The sequence below is a fragment of the Vidua macroura genome, chromosome 4 (assembly GCF_024509145.1).
Source record: "Vidua macroura isolate BioBank_ID:100142 chromosome 4, ASM2450914v1, whole genome shotgun sequence".
Taxonomy (NCBI): Eukaryota; Metazoa; Chordata; class Aves; order Passeriformes; family Viduidae; genus Vidua; species Vidua macroura.
The window spans coordinates 45,945,746-45,967,503 of NC_071574.1; the positions used below are offsets into that span (position 1 = coordinate 45,945,746).

The window sequence follows — 21,758 nt, forward strand, 5'->3', positions numbered from 1 at the left end:
TGCAGAAAAGATACACAAAGCCTCTGTAGAGAGTGGTGAAAAAAGTCCAGTGAATGCATATTCATAATTTTCTAGCTCTAGAAACAATTTACAGAAATATACCTGGGGTACTCAGTAAAGGACCTGTGAACAAATATTTAAACACATTGAAGAGTGCCTGTAGTAGTAAGGAATCTGACGCTTTTTTCAATTGCACTGCAAGCATCTTTTGCCAAAAGCACTGCAGCGTTTTTTGCCAAATGCTTGTTATCTGGGATCATTTTTTTTCCAGGTTTTAAATCAAGCAAAATTTTCTTTCAATCCAAGCGGTTCTGCAGAATGTGACCTATAAGATACTGCATTTTATTTTAAGTACTCTTAAAAATTAGTTGCAGATTTTTTTGCTTTTCTACTTTAATTGCTCCTGAAATATTAATCTATCGTCTTGTTTGTTCTTGCTTTAGCCGTACAAGTTTAATATTTTTTTTCTTCTTTATTAAATTTCCCACATATTTCCTTAGCATACTGAAATTCAAATACTACTTTAAGCAAAACTTTGTAACAGTTTGCAATTGGAATTGAAGAATGCCTTTTCTTAATCAGTAGCTAAGTCAATATGACTGTACGTGCTTGTTCTCATGTGGTCCCATAACCCAGAGGTGAAGCAAACACAAGTTGCATAAATGCCTGCTTGTCCTGACTTCAACAGGAGTGGATTTTTAGATGTTTATTTATCTGGACTGTTGTGTTTTGGCTCACCTTAACCCTTTGGTTTGGATATGTTTCTTAGCAAAGTAGTCTGGCAAAGCACAAATATTTTAACACTATTGTAGCAATTTGGAAAATGAGAGGGGGGTTGCCATCGTTTTGGAGACACTAACATGTGCCTGCCATTTTGTCCAGTTTTGTGTACCTATATCTCACTGGGAATATTTCATAGCGCAACAAAATCTCGTGATATTTTACTTACACCGTGTTTAGCTTTTCAATGCCATGTATGCAGTAACCTGTATTTGGAGCAATTCTGAGAGGGCCCCTTTGTGCATGGCTTCTGCAGCAGGTAGCCATAGTATCCTCTCCAAGTAGGTGGCAAAATTGTGTACTCAGTTGTGCATAATGAAGCTTTTGTTTCCTGGTCCATCAGGAACAGTGAATGTAATGAAAGCCAGACAAACTTTAATTCTTTCTGATTTCTCATTGTTTGTTTGATCAGTTGTAAGGAGGGAGCTAAATTCCCAGTAGCACTTTATTGAATTTTTTGAAGAGCATAATTAGCCCAATCCATTTCTTCAACACTTGGAGAATACCCTAGGTACCTTTTATATTTTCCTAGTTTGAGCTAATAGGAAAACATGTTCTTTATCTCTACTTGTATTAAGTAGCAGATGAATTTATATGTGATTTATTCACAGACTAATATTCCTTTCTTTCTGTGTAACATATATGTGTGTGATTAATTTCATTCTGTGCCATGCTGTTTTGGGCAGTGTGAGGGAAACCTTCCTGTAATACACCAAGTAACTCATAAATACCTCATAGACTTTCAATGAAACTAGGTTCTTGTTGGGTAGTAAATATGTGCTTGAGTGAGCTGCAGTACAGTGTGTCAGTTGTTCTTGGACTTGAGTCTGTCAGTACTATCTACAAGGTGTTAAAGTGCACAGTAATGCGAGCTCTGCAAGGAATTTCTGTCAAGACAAAGTAGTTGTGCCAAGAGGACCATAAGATTTGCTGAACAAGCGCTGCTCATGTTGATTGCAGATTGTTTTTTCTAGTGTTAACAAATACTGTACAGGATAATCCATAACTGCTGCAGTTTTCATTAGTGCTGTTTCTCTTACTGTTAAAATGATGAGCTGTTGATAAATAGCAGCTGAGTGTCAGTGACTTTCCAGAATCTAAGATATGTTTGATAGTGAGAAGAAAAGCAAACTGGGATAAGCAAATGTGTGTCTCAGTTCAAAGTTTCTGGAAACCTTTGTGCTTATTTTGCAGTTGAGATAGTAGAAGCGGTGGAGAGGAAGTTTTATCTCTGCAGATCACTAATCAGAGGGTGATTTGTTTCTGTCCTCTTTCAGAAATCGAGGCCAAGGAAGCTTGTGACTGGCTGCGGGCTGCTGGGTTCCCACAGTATGCACAGCTTTATGAAGGTAGGCACCTGAACTCAATCCTCCCCCAGCAACTTTTGGACAAGGAGATGTACTATTCACCAGTAAATGAGATTCAGGGACACCACTGAAGTTCCAGACATAAGATTACTTTAAGGGACTGGGCTGCTCTCTGCTACCCACCACACAGTACCAAACACAATGAGACTCTGAAGCATGCTGGAGTTTTGAATTTGTTTCAGGTTTCTGTTTTAGTCTGAATCTTCGAAACAGCATCATAGCACAAATGTAAAGGTTATTAATGTGGTATGTTCCCTCTGATTAAAACAGAAAGGAACATAGCCAGACACTGCTACAAGCCCAGTCTTGGAGAAGTACGAAAGCTGTGTACAGCTCCATTGGCCAGCTCTCCTAATGGAACAGTAGTAGGAAATTCTGCATATGCATGGGTACAGCTGTGTGCCTCATGATTCCCAAGTCCTGTGTGTTTATTCAGAATGGTTTGGGTTGTAGTTAGACTTAGGCTTACTATGAAGAGAAAAAGAACATACAAGCTGTTGTTGTGCAGCTGCTTCTCAGAGGAGTGGCTGCCTCCTGCAGTCACTTGTCCTTCTCTGGGACGCATTCATTTTGTGTGTCTGCTTTTACAAGGTTTTGCTTAATGAGAACTGTTTTCTTCATTGCCTCTCCAACCTACTGGAAACCTGCAGGTTTGGCATACAGTTCTTACACTGATGCAGAGTAGCCTATAGAAGTTTGTTTAAAAGTGTGACATGCTTTTTATATGTCTATATTATTGTTCTATATTATTTGCCCCCACACCACTTAAAATTACTTTCACTGGAGTGAAATTATCATGCACTCTTAACTGACTCCTCATTTTTACGAAGCAAACTCCAGCTGCTGCTTGTAAGAACGAGCATAGAAAGTTCATTATTACAGTGAATAACTGCTGAAAATTACAGCAAATGCTGAGCTGACCTTCTTGAAAAATGATCTTGTGTAGCTTTGATTTGCAGCTGCATTTGCAATATGAGATGATAATAGCACTTTCAAAAGCTGCACTTGGCAAAACTTTTCTTTGCCTGTTCAGAAATTAAATTTCCTTTTATTTTTTTTTTCTTATTTTCTTTCCTTCTTTTTTTTTCTGTGCTAAAGGAGATGCCAAGATTTTCTTGGGATATGGAGCTGGAACTGTAGTTCCAGTCTTTGTTACAACTGAGACAAAACTCTCAGCTGAATATGTGGGCTTGTGGGTTTTTTATAATGCTGAGACATAAATCCCCTAATAAATTACATGTCCTACCTGTGTAGGACCATTGCCCTACCTAGAGATTCTAAACTTACATGAAGTTTCTATTGTAACAGCATGTCCTGCCTAACATCAAAAGGACCACAGAGGTGAGAGGGAAGCAGCGAGAGCAAGGCCAGTCATACCCATTGAAAGGACAGCTGTCCTTACTGAAAAACAATATACCATTGTCCTTTGCAAGTCCCCCTGATGGCAGCAACAACAAAGCCAGCAATGGCATAGATTAAGCATTAAAAAAAGGATCTTATGCAGACTATCAGCTTCTTTCAAGTCACCTCTCTCACTTAAGTTCTCACACATTCTCTTGTGGACATTTAAAGATATGACTTTCCCAGTGGAAAAACTTACATCAGGGCTGCGAAAAAATATGGGTTGGATGTGCTCACCCTATTTACTTGCACTTTCTACTTAAAACAGTGAAGGGGAGACCTGTGAATCAATTGGGTATAGTACAAGAGTTCTGAGAAGTTGCCTATATGGTGTGTTCCCACACAGTGTACATTTAATATGGGAGATTAATCAGTGAACCTTTGCCATTTGCTTTGCTAAAACTGCAGTTTTCTGTAGAAAATACAGAATTTTTAGCATTTTGCAGAATATGTCATAATTTGTATCCCTGAGGCAGTTGTGGAAGCCCTGGATACCCTGTCTCTGAAAGTGTTCAAGGCCAGGTTGGATGGGTCTTTGAGAAACCTGGTTTAGTGGAAGGTGTCCCTGTCCATAGCAGGGGCCTTGGAAATGGATGAACTTTAAGGTCCTTCCAACCCAAACCATTCTATGATGCTATGAAAATGAGGACATAGAATTAATTTCTGTTGTTATAGAAAATGAATTATTTTCATAAAATTCATAGAGTTCACTTTCTGTTAGTATAGAAAGTACCTTTCTAGAAATTAATATCAGTCTTAATTCTTTTCCTCATTTCAATTCATTCTTCCCAGTCTATAGAAATTAAAAAATTAGTAGATAGTTCCTTGGATCAGAAAAATTGTGTGCAACTGCATCAGTCTGCTCATAGATTGACCTTGTATTTGTGGGTGTTCTGAAGAACCAGCAGCTTTGGGTGGGAGTCTTAGCTGTGCAAGGAATGCCAGATCAGGACCTGTATGACAGTCAGGAATCTGTGGAGTACAGTAAATGATATATATGTGTTTGCTGCTTCAGAGCTGTAGTAAATTTTCAGCTCTCTGCCCACATTGTTTCCTCCCCCTCACTCTCCCAGTTGTTTACCTAAATAATCTCCTAAGGAAAGGAGGTAGTATGGTCTCCACGCAGCTTGGCTTGCTTTCGTTTTAAACCATATCTCATTAATGAAACAGTGTCAAACTTAAATAGCTTGAGGAACAGCTAAGGAGATTCAAGGCTTTTTTTTTTTCATTCTTTCACAGAGTTTTGGCATTTACTGGCCTTTTTTTCTTTAGTGTGAGATATTAGTATTTTGATGGAGATTGCGTATTTATTTTAAATAAAGCTAGCATGAATTAGTTTGCACTTCGGATGTCTGGTAGGGAAGTTTGCATTTGCCTTTTTCCATCTCCCATTGTTTCATCTCTGCTTTAATAATTTTTCCTCTATTCTGTGTATGAACTCCCAATTATCAAGGCTGCATGTCAAAAATTTGTAGATGAAAAGGTAACACCTCTGGCATTTGAGGTGATAGCATGTGTTTACCTAAGCACCAATCACTGGCATCTTGATGGGCTCAGCTGCAGGCAGCTGGTTGTTTGAAATAACGCATCACTGGAATGAGCGTCACTTTGATTTTTGATCTGTTTCTTTTCTTGCAGATCTCCTTTTTCCAATTGACATTGCTCTAGTCAAGCGAGAGCATGACTTTCTGGACAGAGATGCTATTGAGGCGTTATGCAGGTAAAGTGAATAAAAATCACACTGCATTTTGAAACAAAGCCCTTCCTATGTAATAGAAAGTACCTGGGAAAAGCACAACAAAAAAGCACACAAAAGTATGGGGTTTTCATTAAAATACTTTATTGGGTTAAGTAATTTTGGGGATCTTATTTAAAAGAAAGGTGGGAGGAGAGTGGCAGGAATCTTTGTGAAAGGGATTTCATAGGCATATTTTGTATTATTCCTCTTTGTTTGCTTTCTTTCCTAATTCCCAAGTTAGGCATGTGAAAGCAGAACTGTGCTGGCTATAGCCCTCTGCACGTACAACTGCAGCACCAATTCCCACTCAGGAACTGCATTTTGGAAGTAGTATCAGCAAAGCAATGCTGGTGCACTCCATCACTCTCCTTTCTTACCTTGGTGGACAGCTGTGTATACAAACAGAATGCTGTGTGTATAAACAAAGTGCTCTATACAGACCCTCATGCTGGCCTCAGTGCATCACCCTGTAACGTGGGTATGGCTGAAAGGGATGATGTAAGGGAATCTATTAGTTTATCACTACTCCAAAGACAGGTCTGCCCTCAGCTACATGCTCACGTTAACTCATCTTTGTTGTTTATGGGCTTCTTCCACAAACCAGTTCAACTGGCTCACCTCACAGAAAGGGTCTTGATAGTCCTTTTCTGGGTTAGTAAATTAAATCAGTGAAAAACCATAATGAAGTTCACAGTAGGTGTGAAGAATGGGGCAGGACCCCACAGCCAGCTGCAGAAGGAGGAGAAGGGATAGGTAGAGAAAAAGAGGGAGCAAGACTTGCTGGTGTGTGGCAGGGTGTTTTTTACAGAACTACAGCCTCAGCATTACCAGTTTGGTCATAAAAGCAATCACAGTGGCCCCATCTGACATCATCTAACATTAATCCATCCATCAGTTAACTCCTCTAGTGCGAGTCCACAATCTTAAATGGCAAAAGAAAAAAAGCTTTAACATCTCATATCTCCTCTTCCCTAGGAATAAGTGCAGTTTTATGGCTTTGTCCTTCAGTGTGGCAGCTTTCCAAACTGCCTGCAAAATGAATGCTTTTGGATACTGCATGCATGGTGTGTGCAACTCTAAATGTCAGTAATTCTAATGAATTACAAAACCCTTTTAAGAACAGCTTTAAGTTTATAGTGTTCTAATGCCATCACTGCCATACTTGGAAGGGAGAGAGAGGGACTGGAATTTAAAGTTCTTCAGAAATATTTACAGGATTTTCAAACTAAGAAAACAGATTTGTTGCCCAGTCATAAGGAGGGGAAACATCTCATTAATGTTAATTTCATGCAAGATGGGCCTTACTCAAATGTGGAACATCTATTCCATCGATATTTAAATATGATGCGTTGGTCTGCTTATTTGTGTGCTCTGGAACTTGTGAAGTCATTGAACAGAAAGTACAGTAATGCAAATAAATGCTGATTCCAGAAGCATGGTCTTCCCTTGCCAGGAAAACAAAATACAGCCAGGCCAGCATATTTTGCTTTTGGTGCTCTCCTCCAAGAATACTTGTAACCTGGGATTACTTAATTAAACATAGTGGATTGCTTTTCACTGATGAAAATAGCAACATGTGCTCCATATCTCTGTGAGACAAAGATTTTAAAGGTTGAACTGTATCATTCTGAAGCCTGTGGCTTATGCATCAGATTTATCTTTTACAAAATAACTTTAAAACTGACACTGAAGTATCTCCAGAATCATTCAGATCCCACCTCAAAATAAAATTGAAGTAATTCAGTTAACCATCACAGATGTCTGAATTTGGCCTTTGATTGTGTGTGTTGGCCAAAAGCAGTACATTATCACAACATTTCCACCTTTCGATTTTTTTTTTCCACACCTCTGTGTTTAATTTTGCAAAGCTCATTAAAAACTGTGGAGAAACACAGTTTGGAATGCTGCCTTTCTGCCTGCAGTCTGGATTTATTTTGACTCATGCCACAGTCAGTGTGTAAACAGTAAAGGGGTTTACTCAGTAAAGGCTTTGAACAGTTTCACAACTGTAAGTCTATGGCTGTTTCTTGACTGAAAATCAGAATACCTTGGGAGTTATTTGCACTTTCAGCACTTTCAGAGCTAAGTGAACATTTTACACAGTGGATGGTAACAAAATAGTAAGATGTCTGTGCTGAGAATCTGCTTTTCACTGTAACAGACAGTGTTTCCCAGAAGTTCTAATTACCTTGTTCTGATAACTGTATGTGAAAGAATTGTTTTAAAAAGACTGTAGAAATCACAGTGACAGGGATTTCTTTTTTAAGTTTGAAGCAATTAAATGATAGCTTACATCTGAACAGTACTGTTAATTATTATTTAATAATCTTATAAATGTACGTAAGTTTTTTAAGGAAAATTTTCAGGTGAAAAGTGAGTTGAAACTTGAACTACAGAGATAGCATATGGCACTCAGAAAGAGTGCCATATTAAGAAAGAATTTAAGAAATGTCATTTAGTGATCTTACCATGAAATGTAGGGTTGAAAATGTAAGAGTGATGACCACATTTTAATTTTCTTGAATGCTTTCTTTAGTGTCTGTGCAAACCAGTGCTGGCCTTGGTTTCATAAAACTTTATTAGATTAATGACTGGGAATTTATCTCCAGTAGATAACTGGATGCATCATGTGCTGATGAAACTAAGTACTGAAACATGCTTATCCTAGAGGTTGTTGCTAAGTACAAAATACATAGCAAGCCATGATGGAAATCCTTTTAAATCTCCTTATGCATGGCTCGGAATCTGTTTCACTATATATGCAAGAGGTTTCTTAAATCTTTTATCATCAGGACTTCTCATCCAAGAAACTGGTTGTAATATAGTCACTGTTTGTATCATTTGGTCTGTGGAGAGCTGACGTCCTTTGCAGAAGAACATTCAGACAAACCCCAGGAGCCAAAGTAGAGGCTGTCCACTGAGACAAGAAGGCCCTTGTGTGACAGTTAGTTACAAGTATAATAGAGCTGGACTTTGCTCTATAAGCAGAATTATGAATTTAAGTCCATCAAGAAAATATTTTAATCTTTAAAGCTAGAACACACAGTTCCTCAAATTCAAAATCATAATTTAAAATGCATAAATCCAGTATTCTGCATTGCTACTACTTTATTTGGGTGCATGGGGTGAGAACTTCTGTTAATGAGAACATAATTAATTACCTGGTGTCATACCCAACATAGAACTGACTAGTACCTAGTTTAAAAAAGACTTCATGTCATAAACCCACATTTTAATTTAGAAGTTAGCTATTCACACTACAGTTTTTCGTAGTGAGTGTCTTGTTCAGGCTGACTCTCTTAAAAGAAGTTCAGGCTAAACTAGTTTGGCCATTTCTGAGAAGACTAATAAAAATGCATCATCTGCATAATTTCTGAGAGAAGCTCCAGTGCCTCATGATTTGAGTGCAACAGGTTCAGACTGTGTAGTGGCCACTCAGGGCTGATATGGGCTGACTTGGGGTCTAGGATGGAGAGGTAGGTCCTGCTGCCTTGGTCACCCTCAGGAGGAAGGGGTTTGCAGAGCTGGGTTGAAAGAAAATGAAAACCGAGGTAGGAGTCCATGAAGAGTGAGGAAAAGTGATGTCTTGGAAATAGACTGCTCCATGGGAGTAAGATAACATCTGGCTGTGAAGATGTATAGAGAGGGCTGACTCAAAGACGTTTCTCTAAATGATGGGGAAGAATATTTTCTTGTCATCCAGACAGTCATGTAGAGAGTAGCCAGGGTAGGAGGCATGGTCAGAATTGAGACTGAGACAGCCAGGCGGTGAAAGTGGCTGTAACTGCTGTCTGCAGCGATCCTGCCCCGTCCCTCCTTCTCCCATCTTGTCTTCAGGAAGGTGTTACTGAGACAGGTTTGGGCAGAATAAGACAAACCTAAAGAATGAGGCAGGTCTGCTGACTGTCAGTAAGGAAATGATAAGTGAACTTATACCTGGGAGTGGAGTTAACAAAGGAGAAGGTCCAGACCCAGAAGAGAAAATTGTGGTTTGTTAGCTAGCATCAGTTTGATGAGATCTGTAGGAAATGAATGTGTGCTTATAGGCTGTAAAGCATATGTGAAGTTTATTAATGACAGTTGTGTAGGTAAATCTCACCCTGACAAACCAAACTGTAAGCTTAGATTTTAAGACACACTAATGTGTTTGGAAGGCAGTTCTGCATATTGTACTGTATTTTCAGTGGTGTGTAGTTCAAGGACCTTGGCACTCCTGAATTTGTGCAGAAGGTGAAGCAGGATGTGTGATGTATGTAATAGAAGTTGCAGACCTGATGCAATTGCTGCAGAGCATTTAGATTTTAAAAGGAAAACTGGTTTTGAGATGCATCCATGTCAAATATATAACAGAGACTTTATTTGCCTCACTGCTATTGAATTTAACCTCAGTCATTGGGGGTTACCTTATCTTGCCTTTGTACTAATTTTTGTGAGATGTGTGCCGGGAGATTTTTTTTTTTAAATACCCTCTGTGAAAATAAAGGTCTTTGCTTTACCCTTTTCCCCCTATCTCAGGGGTTTTAGTCGAGCAGGAGAGAAATCTGGGGATGTAATCTTTGTGAAATCAGAGATTGTCTTTATTAGTGGTCAGACAGGCTGGAGCAAGATAAAGCCTGATCCAGGGATTCAGTGGTAACTTCTCTCTGCATAAGTCAAAGGTTGCAACACTGTGAAATTTGTAAATTATTACACAATATATAACTAAAACCGGTTTAATATTTCGTGGTCTTGAGGTCCAGGACTTTGAGAGGAGAATGTGTTTATAGCAGAGAGGGAGGCAGCTTTCTGATGCTTGTGTGGCCTCTTGAAAAAAAACCAAACAGTTTTGTGTCTAGCATGTAGATGGGACATTCACCCTTCACCCGTACCATAAATACAATTCCTCTGAAATCACTGGACTTGTGCATGTACCCACCAGCTGCAGCCTGCAGGACTGAGCCTTTTGCCTTCCAAATTCAGAGCAAAGATGAATCTGGATAAAAAAGAGAGATCTGGATAACTTTTCTAACCTGCCACTGCCCTGCTATTTGACCCATGGCAATTCTTCCTGTTTCTCTTCTTCTCTGCTGTGTTGTGGCTGGGTCTAATTATAGATCAAACTGTCTTTTCTTTTTTGCTTCATGACCTGCAGCGAAAGCATCAGTAGCAGCTTTCCCATTTTCTTTGATGGCTTCGGGATCAAGCCTTGTGTAAATACCATCTGCAGCCAATCCTGTGCATAAAAGGCAAGGGAAAAGAGAAGAAACTAGTAATTCTCTCTGTGCACACATTTTCTACATCCAAGTGCAAGTTTCATGAATCTGAGAAAATTCATTTGAAGCAATAGGGCATGTCAGCATTTCTTTTCTTTTTTAGTTTTTCAAAACTGCAGATCCAGGGTCTTCTTTGAACTTTGCTCAAATGAATTTGTATGTGAAAATGACATAACTTCCTTTGGAATAAATTAGGCTTTTTAAAGCTCAGCTTTGCTTCCGTTGAATTTGGGTTGTGGTCCGGTTTAATGAAAGGGGCAGCCCTACTCATGTGCCTCCTCCCTGCACACACTACTCTTCATGCAGCTCAGGGTACTGACCCAGGGGAAATTCAACTCCAAGAAATATTGAAAAATTGGTTTTCAGCTCAGTTAGTCTCCTCATCAAACCCACAGTACAGCCTCATGAGCAGAAGTATTGACACAGGACTAAACTATCACTTCCATGAAACTGCTGCTTCACTTTTTCTGCCTTCTGCATTGTGCCCAGCCTGTTTCTTCCTTTTGCCTTCCTTCCTTTTGGTTAGAGAACAGGCAGTTCTCTAACCACATCTTACCAGTACAGATTATAGTTGAACCATGTCCTTGGAACAGTTCCTGAGATGGCAAGGACATAGAGAAAGGCAGGAGACCATGGCAGCCTGCACTTAGCTGAGCCTAACCTGCCTTGGAGCTGTGTCACGAATAGCACTGAGTTTTGCTATGTTTTAAGCTGCTTGTGCTCAGTCCTGCACAATGAGTGACTGGGGAAGAGAGAAGAAGAAAGATAATTTTTTAGTTGTTTTAGGGATACCTACCAGATGACTAGATTAGCTCACTGAGGAATAGAGGAATGCTCATATGTATTCATACTTTACTTCAAGATATTTTTCCAGACTGCTGTCACATTTTACAAAGAGGCTGGTTAGCTATTGCTGCTGCAGCAATTTATTTTTGTTTAAATTTTAGTCCTTCAGAAAAATATTTTTATATGTGACAGAAACTTTCAGGTTAGGAAGCAGAAATTGGGTCTGTGTTCTGGTTGAGTTTTTTTTTAAACTGACGAGTGGTCTTGTCCCAGGACTGTATTGAAAATAATCATTGTTCAAAAGCAAAATAGGCATCTAGTAAGTGGAAAATAAGTTTTCATATGGGAAGTTTCAGCTTGTAAAGTACAATTTTAAAGCAGCATGCTTTTTTTATTATAGTCACATATTTACAGTGTCAAACTGGAAGACTTTTATTTTTATTTCAGGGTTCAGATGTCTGCTATTTAGAACAAATGTAATGATTACAATTTGTAGGATGTGATGTACTTCTCAATTTAGTCCAAGTTTCCATTAACTTTTCTTTACTTTGGTTCAGGTAATTGTGACAAATAGTCATCCATCTCTCCCTCTGAAGTTAGAGTACAGCCAAATGTAATGGGTTAATAGTTAAGTAAATTAGGGCTCTAATTGAAACTGCTTGTGGCTATTTGTATGCAGAGCAGTTTGGGGACAGCCTTCACAAAAGCTTTGAACTGGAATAGCCTATGTCAAAACACTGCTGTATTCTCTTAATATGGTTTCCTTTCCTCTTTGCAGGCGCTTAAATACTTTAAACAAATGTGCAGTGATGAAGCTAGAAATTAGTCCCCACAGGAAAAGGGTAAGTTTATTTAATTCTTCTGTTCCAGCACTATGTATTAATAAAACTGAAAAAAAAAACCCACATCTAGCAGATTGTTTAGCTTTAGTTTAGGATTACACCTGGAGTAGAACCTGGCAAGGACACAGCAAAAAAGTCCAAAATCTGCTTACATTTCTTCTTGTGTTCTCACGAAGTAAAAAGTGCAAGGCTTGGCAGTGGATAAAGGTTGTCTAGCAAACTCTTCCCTGGGATGCTGCTTCCAGTGTGAAAGGCTCCGGACTTCTCTGCCAGTGAGGTTGTTGTTGATGCCTATTGCCTGCACTCAGGCAGGATTTTATAGAGTAGGCTTGATGGCCACAGTGAGCTGACCTTAATGTTAGACCAATCTCTTGGACATCATCTTCAGTTTTGGTTCTGTCATCATGTTAGAGTTGTATTATTTTATTATGATGTAGACATAATCAGTTAGACTGTGCTTGGTCTGCAAAGGAAAGGATTAGGCACATTGGTTCCTTTCCAGTATATTTTCAGAATACAACAGCTACCTTTTCAGAAAGTTCACATGTTTCCAGGGATCTCAGCAGGAATTAAAAGTATTTCCTGAATCTTCAGGATTCCTGTGGAGCAGGGTAAGAAATAAGAGAGCATCTACTGTAATTTCAGTAAAGTAGTACCAACTTGCTAATAAGGTACCACTCAATAGCTGTCTTAAAACTATGTGTGTGTCCTAGGAGGGATCAGTAATTGATACCATCCCCTGGGATATGACAACTGCAGATAAAGATGACTGAGTTAAGGCAATACAATGCTGCCCTACCCCTAACAAGAATGCATACAAATGCTCTGAGGTTGTTTACCAGGAATTAATCCCCTTTCCCTATCTGTTTGAGGTATGTTGGAAAGAGCATCCAAGCTCCAGAAGATAACACACTGAGGCAGCATATGTAGAAACTCCTTAAAAGTAGGGGTAGACAGCTGGATTGCCATTTATGACCACCAGAAGATTTCTCATCGTTTTTCCTGAGCCTTGTTAACAGTGTTGATATTAGAGGTCAGGCCAGACCTGACTTCAGGTCCAAACCTCAGATCTTCCAGAGTCTGGATGTTACGTTTTGTTTCAGTTCTTCCTGAATTTCATTCACCACCCATGTTCTGGAAGATGGACTTGGAGCCTATTCCCTTTCATTATTGATGTCAATAAAATCAATACTTAGCTTTTAAAGCTTTTTAACACTAGAGAAGAATTCTGCTGACAGAAACATGTTTCTTTATGTTTCCACTGGTTCTTTGCAAATTAAAATTACTTTACTTCTCCTTTTTTCCTTCCAATCAATCTCATTCATCCCCAAACCATCATTATTATCCACTGGCAGTTTCAGATTACTTTTTTCCTGCTGAAAACTTTAATAAGCAAGTCAGAATTCTTGGGTTTTCACCTGAGTCTTGGACAAAAGTAGCTTGCAGTAGTGGGGAGGCAAAGAAAACTATGCTTGCTCTGTGTCACATGTGTTTTTAGTCATAAGAAATAAATACAGTATTTCACTTACTTTCCTGAGTTGATGAAATGTCCTATAAAAAGAAAAAAGTGAAAGTAGGAGATAATCAGGATCTGAATTATGCATACATGAACTACTTGAAATATGAATAATTTACTTGTTTTTCAAAGAATAAATGTTTGTAGTCTTAGCACATAAATAGTTACAGTTTGGGCATGCATATGTGTTTCTTTTTAAATTAAAGCAAGTTAAACAAATGAAGTGAAATTCATGGAGCTGGGTGGCAATTAGTGTTTCTTACTCTAAACACCAAAGATTATTTTGTGGTTTCCTGGTGTCATATTAAAATACCTTCATTGGTTTTATTCCTCCAATGTGAAACTTTCTATATATTTGGAAGACCAACTATGTCAGGATCATTCCCTTTCAGTTTTTAGATGAAAAGATTGTAGGCGTAATTGATGTATGCGTAATTGTACTCTAAGCATTACTCATACATCAAACATGTTATTTACAAGTTACTTACGTGCTACACTGTCAGTGAGCTCTTGCTGCTCACTATCTGTGAGTGTTAAAAGTTTGCCTGAAGCTAGACTGAAGTAGAGAATTCACAGAACATTCTTAAAATGTTAGCTGCTAGCCTGTGGGAGGAAGAGTGGACCAGGTAAGAGCCTGGAGCCATCACACTCTACCAGTGCAGGAGCTTCTTTTGTTGTCTCATTAGTCACAGAGTTCCCAAATGGGTAAGGAATTAAGCCACTGAAATTCAGAATGTATGAGAAACATCTCATAATTGCAAAGAGGAGTATAAACATATAGCCACTATCAACAAAGTGTAGCTTTGGAGAGAGTCCAGAGGGACCCCAACCCCTGACTGACTCCAGTTTAAAATGTTATGCATGCCAGGAATTTCCATTGATGTGAGGGGCTATCCACTGTGACCAATTAATTAAGTCTATGGATACTAGGGTTTCTAAAATAGAACAATTTAAAGTAGATTATATTGTTTGTTTCTTTTTATGAATGCTATATCTTCTGCATTTAAAAACAATTAAAATATATTGCCTGTACCATGTTATCTTTTCCCGTGACAGGCTTTATGACCTAATCTTCCTCTCCCTGAAGTAAGACGGTTTTCACTTTAAATTCAGTGAGAACAAGGTCATGCTTAAAGCAGTTTAGTGGACATTGTATTTAAATGCAATTGCCTTTGCTGTTTGAGCAGTTTGCAAGCATTACTTTCAGGGTTCTTCTTTGCAGAGTGAAGATTCAGATGAAGATGAACCTTGTGCAATAAGCGGCAAATGGACTTTTCAGAGGGACAGCAAGAGGTGGTCAAGGCTTGAAGAGTTTGATGTCTTCCCTCCAAAACCGGACTTGAATATCCCGTCCCCAGAAGCTCCTCCTCACCTGACGAACGCAGCAAGCCGGGAGAGTGTGCTCACAGACCTCAGCGAACGCCAGGAGGTGGCTTCTATTCTGAGCATCAGCAGCACCAGCAGCCACCAACCAACCCTGCAGAGCGAGGCGTCTACCACCAGGACAAACTCGGTAGTGAGCGTCTGTTCATCGAGCAATTTTGTAGCCAACGATGACTCATTCAGCAGCCTGCCCTCGCCCAGGGAACTGAATAGCTTCAGCTTCAATACAAAAGCCAATGAGAAGAATGCCAAGTCCAAAACAAAGAGCCTGCTCAAGAGAATGGAGAGTCTTAAAATCAAGAGTTCTCACCATGGCAAGAGCAAAGCTCCTTCAAAGCTTGGCCTGATTATTAGCGGGCCAATCCTGCAGGAGGGCATGGATGAGGACAAACTGAAACAACTTAACTGCGTGGAGATTTCCACCCTCAATGGCAATCACATCAACTTCCCTATGGTACGAAAGAGGAGTGTCTCCAATTCCACCCAGACCAGCAGCAGCAGTAGTCAGTCTGAGACGAGCAGTGCTGTCAGCACGCCCAGTCCTGTCACACGAACACGCAGCCTCAGTGCCTACAACAAAAGGGTGGGCATGTACCTGGAAGGCTTTGACCCCTTCAATCAGTCAACGTTCAGCGATGTGATGGAGCAGAACTTCAAGAACCGGGGCAGCTTTGCGGAAGACACCGTGTTTTTTATCCCTGAGGATCATAAGCCTGGCACTTTTCCCAAAGCGCTTTCCAATGGCAACTTCTCCCCTACAGAAAGCAACACATCTGTGAACTGGAGGACAGGGAGTTTCCATGGACATGGCCACCTCACCCTTCAGAGGGAGAACAGTGGTGACAGCTCCAAAGAGCTAGGCATGGGAAAAAGGCGCAACTCCTCCAGTTCAATGAGCAGCCGCCTGAGTATTTACGACAATGTGCCAGGTTCAATCCTGTATTCCAGTACAAGTGACCTGGCCGACCTCGAAAATGAAGACATATTCCCAGAACTAGACGACATCCTATACCATGTCAAAGGGATGCAAAGAATAGTGAACCAGTGGTCAGAGAAGTTCTCAGATGAAGGGGATTCTGACTCAGCACTCGACTCCATCTCCCCATGTCCTTCCTCTCCAAAGCAGATTCACCTTGATGTAGATAATGATCGAAGAACACCAAGTGATCTTGACAGTACAGGGAATTCACTGAATGAAACGGAAGAGCCCACAGGGATCCAGGACAGGAGAGACTCTGGGGTTGGTGCATCGCTGACACGTTCCAGCAGGTGAGATCACAAGTGTTAGGACTTGGGGTAGCCTGGGAATGTCCCCTCCAACCCAAGCAGCTCTATAGTAGCTGCATCACACTTAGTTAAGGTGCAGTAGAAGCCGTGGCTGTTCAAGCACACATGTGCTGTTCCATTGTTTCCCAAAACCATTATGGACAGGAGAAATATTTGGGCAAGACTTTGTGGTTCCTACAATTCATAGCTGTATGTTTGTATGTTCAGCCTTGAGTTGTTGTTGAAAAAGCAATGTTAACACAGTTTTGGGGCACAATAATTCTTTAAACTGAAATGGTGCATGGGAGGTGAGGGCCATCAAGTAGGATTAATCACTTTTTAAGTTGGCTAGGAGAACCAAGAGTAAGTATGTTCTGGTTTGTGTCAGTATGTAGTAAAAGCCTTGACTTTTAGACTGTTTCAAAAAATTGCATTTTTCAGTAGCAGGCTGTTTCTAATAGCATGCCAGGGCACTAAATCTGTGGGGAAAATGAGACTTGATTGCTTTCTCTTGATCACTGTAGCACAGTGGGAGACTAGGGGAGTTCCAATGCCCTCCAGATTCTGCTGGGAGTTTTACCATGGCTGTATTTTGTCGTGTGAGCAGAGCAAGGATTTTAATTCTTTCTAGCTTTGTTTCCAGTTTTCCTTTAAAAGTGATGCAAATAATTTAGTCATCTACAGCTGCTTGTATAAACTTAATGGGACTTTTAGAAGTGCAGAGTCCCTATTTGATATGTCTTAAAAATTCAGGCAATTTTTTCTTAATGGATATTTTTGATTCCCACTGCCCTAATACTGAAAGGACTTTGGGAGAAAGGCATTGGAGCCCTTGGAGGATATCTGCTAGGGCATGGTTGTGTAGCTAGCACTGAGCTGTGGGTCAGCTCAGAGTGCACATTCCCATGTGAAGCACCTGCCCATGCTGCATCACGCCAGGTGAGGCAGAGACGCCGCTGGCTGATGCCTGTAAAATCTCAGAAGAATGCAGCTGCCAAGGGCAGGGATCTCAGCAGTACATTTGCATTAATTCCTGCACGTGTCTTGCAGAGACCTTGCAGAGACATTTCAGTAACCTGCCCTTTCTCTGTCATCTTCTCCACAGGCACAAGCTAAGGTGGCACAGCTTCCAGAGTTCCCACCGGCCCAGCCTCAGCTCGGCATCACTGCAGATCAACTGCCAGTCCGTGGCACAGATGAACCTGCTGCAGAAGTACTCTCTCCTGAAGCTGACTGCTCTCCTGGAGAAGTACACACCTTCCAACAAGCATGGTTTCAGCTGGTAAGGACACAGAGCTGTGTATAGAGAGCCTGACTATGCAAGCATGACAGTTGTGTTTGTCCCAGACAACGTTTGGAAAGATGTAATGCATCCATCCAATCCCTCTTTTTCCATATTTGCACTTCTTCCTCCAGCCTGTGCTGACAGTGATTTGTGGTTTCCTAAGACGGGGCTAAAATCACTAACCCTTTACGTAAGTGTAATCCTATTAGGCATCAGAGATGTGTTTATGGGGACATGTGAGGGAACCAAAGCGATGAAGTACAGACCAGCTTTCACAAGAGGAAGATGTTCAGAAGAGGAAGAAGTGTCTATAGCAAAAGAAGGACCACTTGTTTATTGAGGCAGTTAGCAAGCAGTGGCACAAATTGCAACCAATCTTAATAGGCTCGCTTTTTTTCAGTTATTCTTAAATATTTGCATTATTTCCTTTACATAATTATGTAATTGAATAGTGTAAATTTCTCTTAATTCTAGTATCTAGTAGTAATAGCCAAAATTCTGTTTTCCCTTTCTAAGGCACCATAAATCAATTAGCAAAAGAGATGGAGAGAAGTAGAAAGGTTGAGAGAACCATGGATTTTTTTTGTAGGCAGCAATTTCTGCTGTGGCCAGGTGTTTGTAACCCAGTTGAATATTTTTTGTCAGAAGAATGAAATAGAAAGCTCTTTTATTATAGTATCTGCAGTACAGCTTGTGTAACCTTCAGGATGCAAAGGACGCAAATAAAATTTTTCTTGTCCCTACCACAGGCCAGCCTCCTCCCTTCCCCAGGAGTCATGGAGAGTATTTAGCTTCGGCATCAAAGTACCTCCTGTTCAAAGGCTGTTATTATGTCAGTCTTTCTAAATACAGAAGTTGTTTGTTCTGAAAGACAGAAATAAGTATTGACCAGTTATCCCTGCATGCTTCAGATTCTCAGTGGAGATCGCAATGTGTTTTTTCACATTCCATTGGCATGTTTTTTGACAAAGCAAGTATTATTCATACATGTATCAATAATGCCCTAAACTTAACTATATGGCAATACAAATTGGTTCTGTTTTACTGTGTAACAGATTAGTCAGCTGTAAATCCAGTGCACTGTTTTTATAGCTGTACTGTATGTTGAAATGTTAAATGTCTCCCTGTTTTCATTGCTACTGTGTCCTATTAGTTGTTACGCTGGACCTTAGCTTTCCTCCTTGTTTAGGAAAATGACCTCAATATTTTCACATTTTAGTGCCTTTTTTTTTTCCCCTTTATAAAACCAATACTCTGGGGGACTCAGGGGTAAATCATTCTTTTGTGTTTAGTAACTTTTTCCTTGGAGTCATAAGCAGATGGAAAGGCCTCTCAATGAAACTGGAGTGGGAGGTGGGGGTAACAAAAGTCACTGGCTGACAAGGAGGGGGGTCCCTCAAAGGGGTTGTTTATAGAGCCAAAGTTTTTAGCTGACAAACTCAAATGTATTACATCAGTTTCCTGCTGTTCTGCACACTGGTGGGTGGTGGACCCAGTTTGAGGACTTTGCAGAACAAGTAGTTGACATACAAAAGCTCATTGTTCAAATGCCCATCTTTCCTGAAACCTAAAGAAGCAGTGTTATAAGGGGTCACTGACCGCAAGATTTATTTTGACTCTTTTGCAATTCAATCTGGCCCCTGCAGTTTTACCCTGTAGCTTTCGTCCTCCTAATATTGATGGAGTAGCACCACATTAATACTTAGAGGCAGCATACTGCCCCAAATGTCAAGCCTTTCTCTTAGAGAAACTCTTGTTTTCTTTTCTCTCACCCTTTCCAGCCCGGAGTGGATTAACTAATTTATACCGTCACTATTGTTCATGTTACTAAAAGCGTTTCACTTATTTTCACTTACTTTCCAAATCACTGGAAATACAGGAGATAAATAATCAGCAGAGGTTTAATTCAATGTGTCATTCCATTTGCTTAAATAGGGCAGTACCAAAGTTTATGAAAAGAATAAAGGTGCCAGATTATAAAGACCGAAATGTGTTTGGAGTGCCACTGCAAGTGAATGTGCAGCGCACGGGGCAGCCTCTTCCCCAGAGCATTCAGCAAGCCATGCGGTACCTCCGCAACCACTGTCTGGATCAGGTGTGTTCTGTTATTCTCTTATTCCACATGCATGCACCACCCAAAACCCAGCTTTCCATGTGTTTTTATTGTTCCTGGGTCAGGCTGAAAAAAGTAGACTCAAAACAGGACAAAATAGATAATTAGTATGTGGAAAGCTTTCCACAAAATTAGAGCCCATACTTAAGAAGCTAAAGAGCATGCTTACATTTTAAATTTTCTAGATTCATTATAAATGTATTTACTTTTATACGTGTATTTAGGTTGGACTGTTTAGGAAATCTGGAGTCAAATCAAGAATTCAGGCTTTGCGTCAGATGAATGAGAGTTCCACAGACAGCGTCAACTATGAAGGCCAGTCTGCCTATGATGTAGCAGACATGTTAAAGCAATTCTTCCGTGATCTCCCTGAGCCTCTCATGACCAACAAACTCTCCGAGACCTTCTTACAGATATACCAGTGTAAGTGTGAGATTCTGCAGCAGATAACAAATGGTCATTTGTGTAGCAAGGGTGGAACTTTGTAACAGTGCTGCTCTGGGCACTACAGGTGTTTCTTATGTTGGTCTTTGCCTTTCTCCAGCAACTGCTACAGTTCAGGCCACCTCTAATGAGTGGATTTTTTGTATTGTAGTTTTATAAAAATTGATAGTACAATTTCTTTTAATTTCACCTTTCTCTCTAGTTCAGGAAAAAATATAAATCCTTCATCACTTGCTCTAAATTTTCTTCTCTTCTTTGACCATACTTGATATTATGATTTGAAAATAAGCCACATCTCATGTGGCTAAGTAGACAAGCAGAGTGAACACTACATGAACAGAGTTTGGGGCTTTTGAGGGGATTGGTAAAGCAACCAAAAATTTTTACTTTCTTATAGTTCATTTTCTGCTACCCTTCACCTCAGCTGTTTAAAAACAACCTCTAAATGGTAAGCTTTTCTGTTACTGACTTGTAGCTACTTTACAGATAAGTACCATGAAGTTTTCAGAGTAAATCACATAAAAAATGGAGTTGATCAATGCTTGTGAAAAGAAATAAATACAAAAAGGTTACAGGAATTTCCATCAGAGCTCCAGAGGTGGAAATGATGTTTTAAAATATCGTACAGACCATTTTTTCAGTGCAAGCATTTTTGTGTGTGTGTTTGGATTCCCAAACAGGTTTATGGAGAAAATTAAGCAGACTCTCCACTTCCATGCATATTAAACAGCAGCTCTATGGGTTTAGAGCCAAAAAAAGTTTGACAGAGCATTGCAGAGTTTCTGTTCCTTTCCTTTTGCAGGTGGTAGGTCTGAGGAATCCCCAGAGGTGGTCGGGAAGTATTATCTATGTGTAATGCAAAGAGCCTTAAAACAGCTGTAAATTTTGCTTCCATGCAAAGGGAAAAGCTTCCCTGCAAAGGGAAAAATTTCCCTTTGCTTTGGTGCTATGCAGCAGGCTGCACACTGGAACACACATGGCTTGAATATGCTCTGAACTGATTGAGAGGAAAGCATGGAAAACAGTGGATTTTTGCTTAAAGCTGCTTTTTAAACTGACCTGCTAGCCTTACAAAGTTGCTGAAGCCCAAAGCAAATACCAATTAAGTACCTGGGTAGCACCATGTGTATTATGACACATGCAGTGAGGGTGGTAGGCTGCTAATGATGATATAAATGCTCGAGGACTCAAGACTCTGATGTTGTCTTCAGAGGTGGCTTATTGGAAATCGCTTTATAAGAAGCAGATCTGGTCTGGGTTGTTTCATTTGGAGGAGAAAGCTTTATATAAAGACACATCAAATCTTTCCAATGGCTGTTTGTTTTTCGTAACCAAGGAGCTGTTTAATGGTATGGGGCTTCACAGCGTGGACTTTCTTTTTCCACTGCATGACTTTGAATGATCTGCTCAATAAAGTAACCCTCTCTGTTCAGTAAAGCACTTTCTGGATGTTTTATGACATCACTGTTGAAAAGGTTTGCTAGCTAATTTATTTAATTTACCTACTCTAAAATGCATTCATGTTTTAAATTTCTTTGCAACCCAAAGAACTTCTAAGTTGGCTGGACTATGTTTGCTCATTCCT

General features: G+C 40.0%; 1 protein-coding gene across 3 annotated transcripts in view; it reads left to right on the forward strand.

Moving 5' to 3' along the window:
• DLC1 (DLC1 Rho GTPase activating protein) overlaps positions 1-21,758 on the forward strand; it is a 219,168-nt gene that overhangs the window by 191,751 nt on the left and 5,659 nt on the right. For all 3 annotated transcript variants that reach the window (XM_053975618.1, XM_053975619.1, XM_053975620.1), the window contains 7 exons: positions 2,058-2,129; positions 5,187-5,268; positions 12,103-12,166; positions 14,905-16,334; positions 17,437-17,613; positions 19,552-19,711; positions 19,954-20,152. In XM_053975618.1, the coding sequence (XP_053831593.1) occupies positions 2,058-2,129; positions 5,187-5,268; positions 12,103-12,166; positions 14,905-16,334; positions 17,437-17,613; positions 19,552-19,711; positions 19,954-20,152 (2,184 nt within the window). The remainder of the gene's footprint in view (positions 1-2,057; positions 2,130-5,186; positions 5,269-12,102; positions 12,167-14,904; positions 16,335-17,436; positions 17,614-19,551; positions 19,712-19,953; positions 20,153-21,758) is intronic.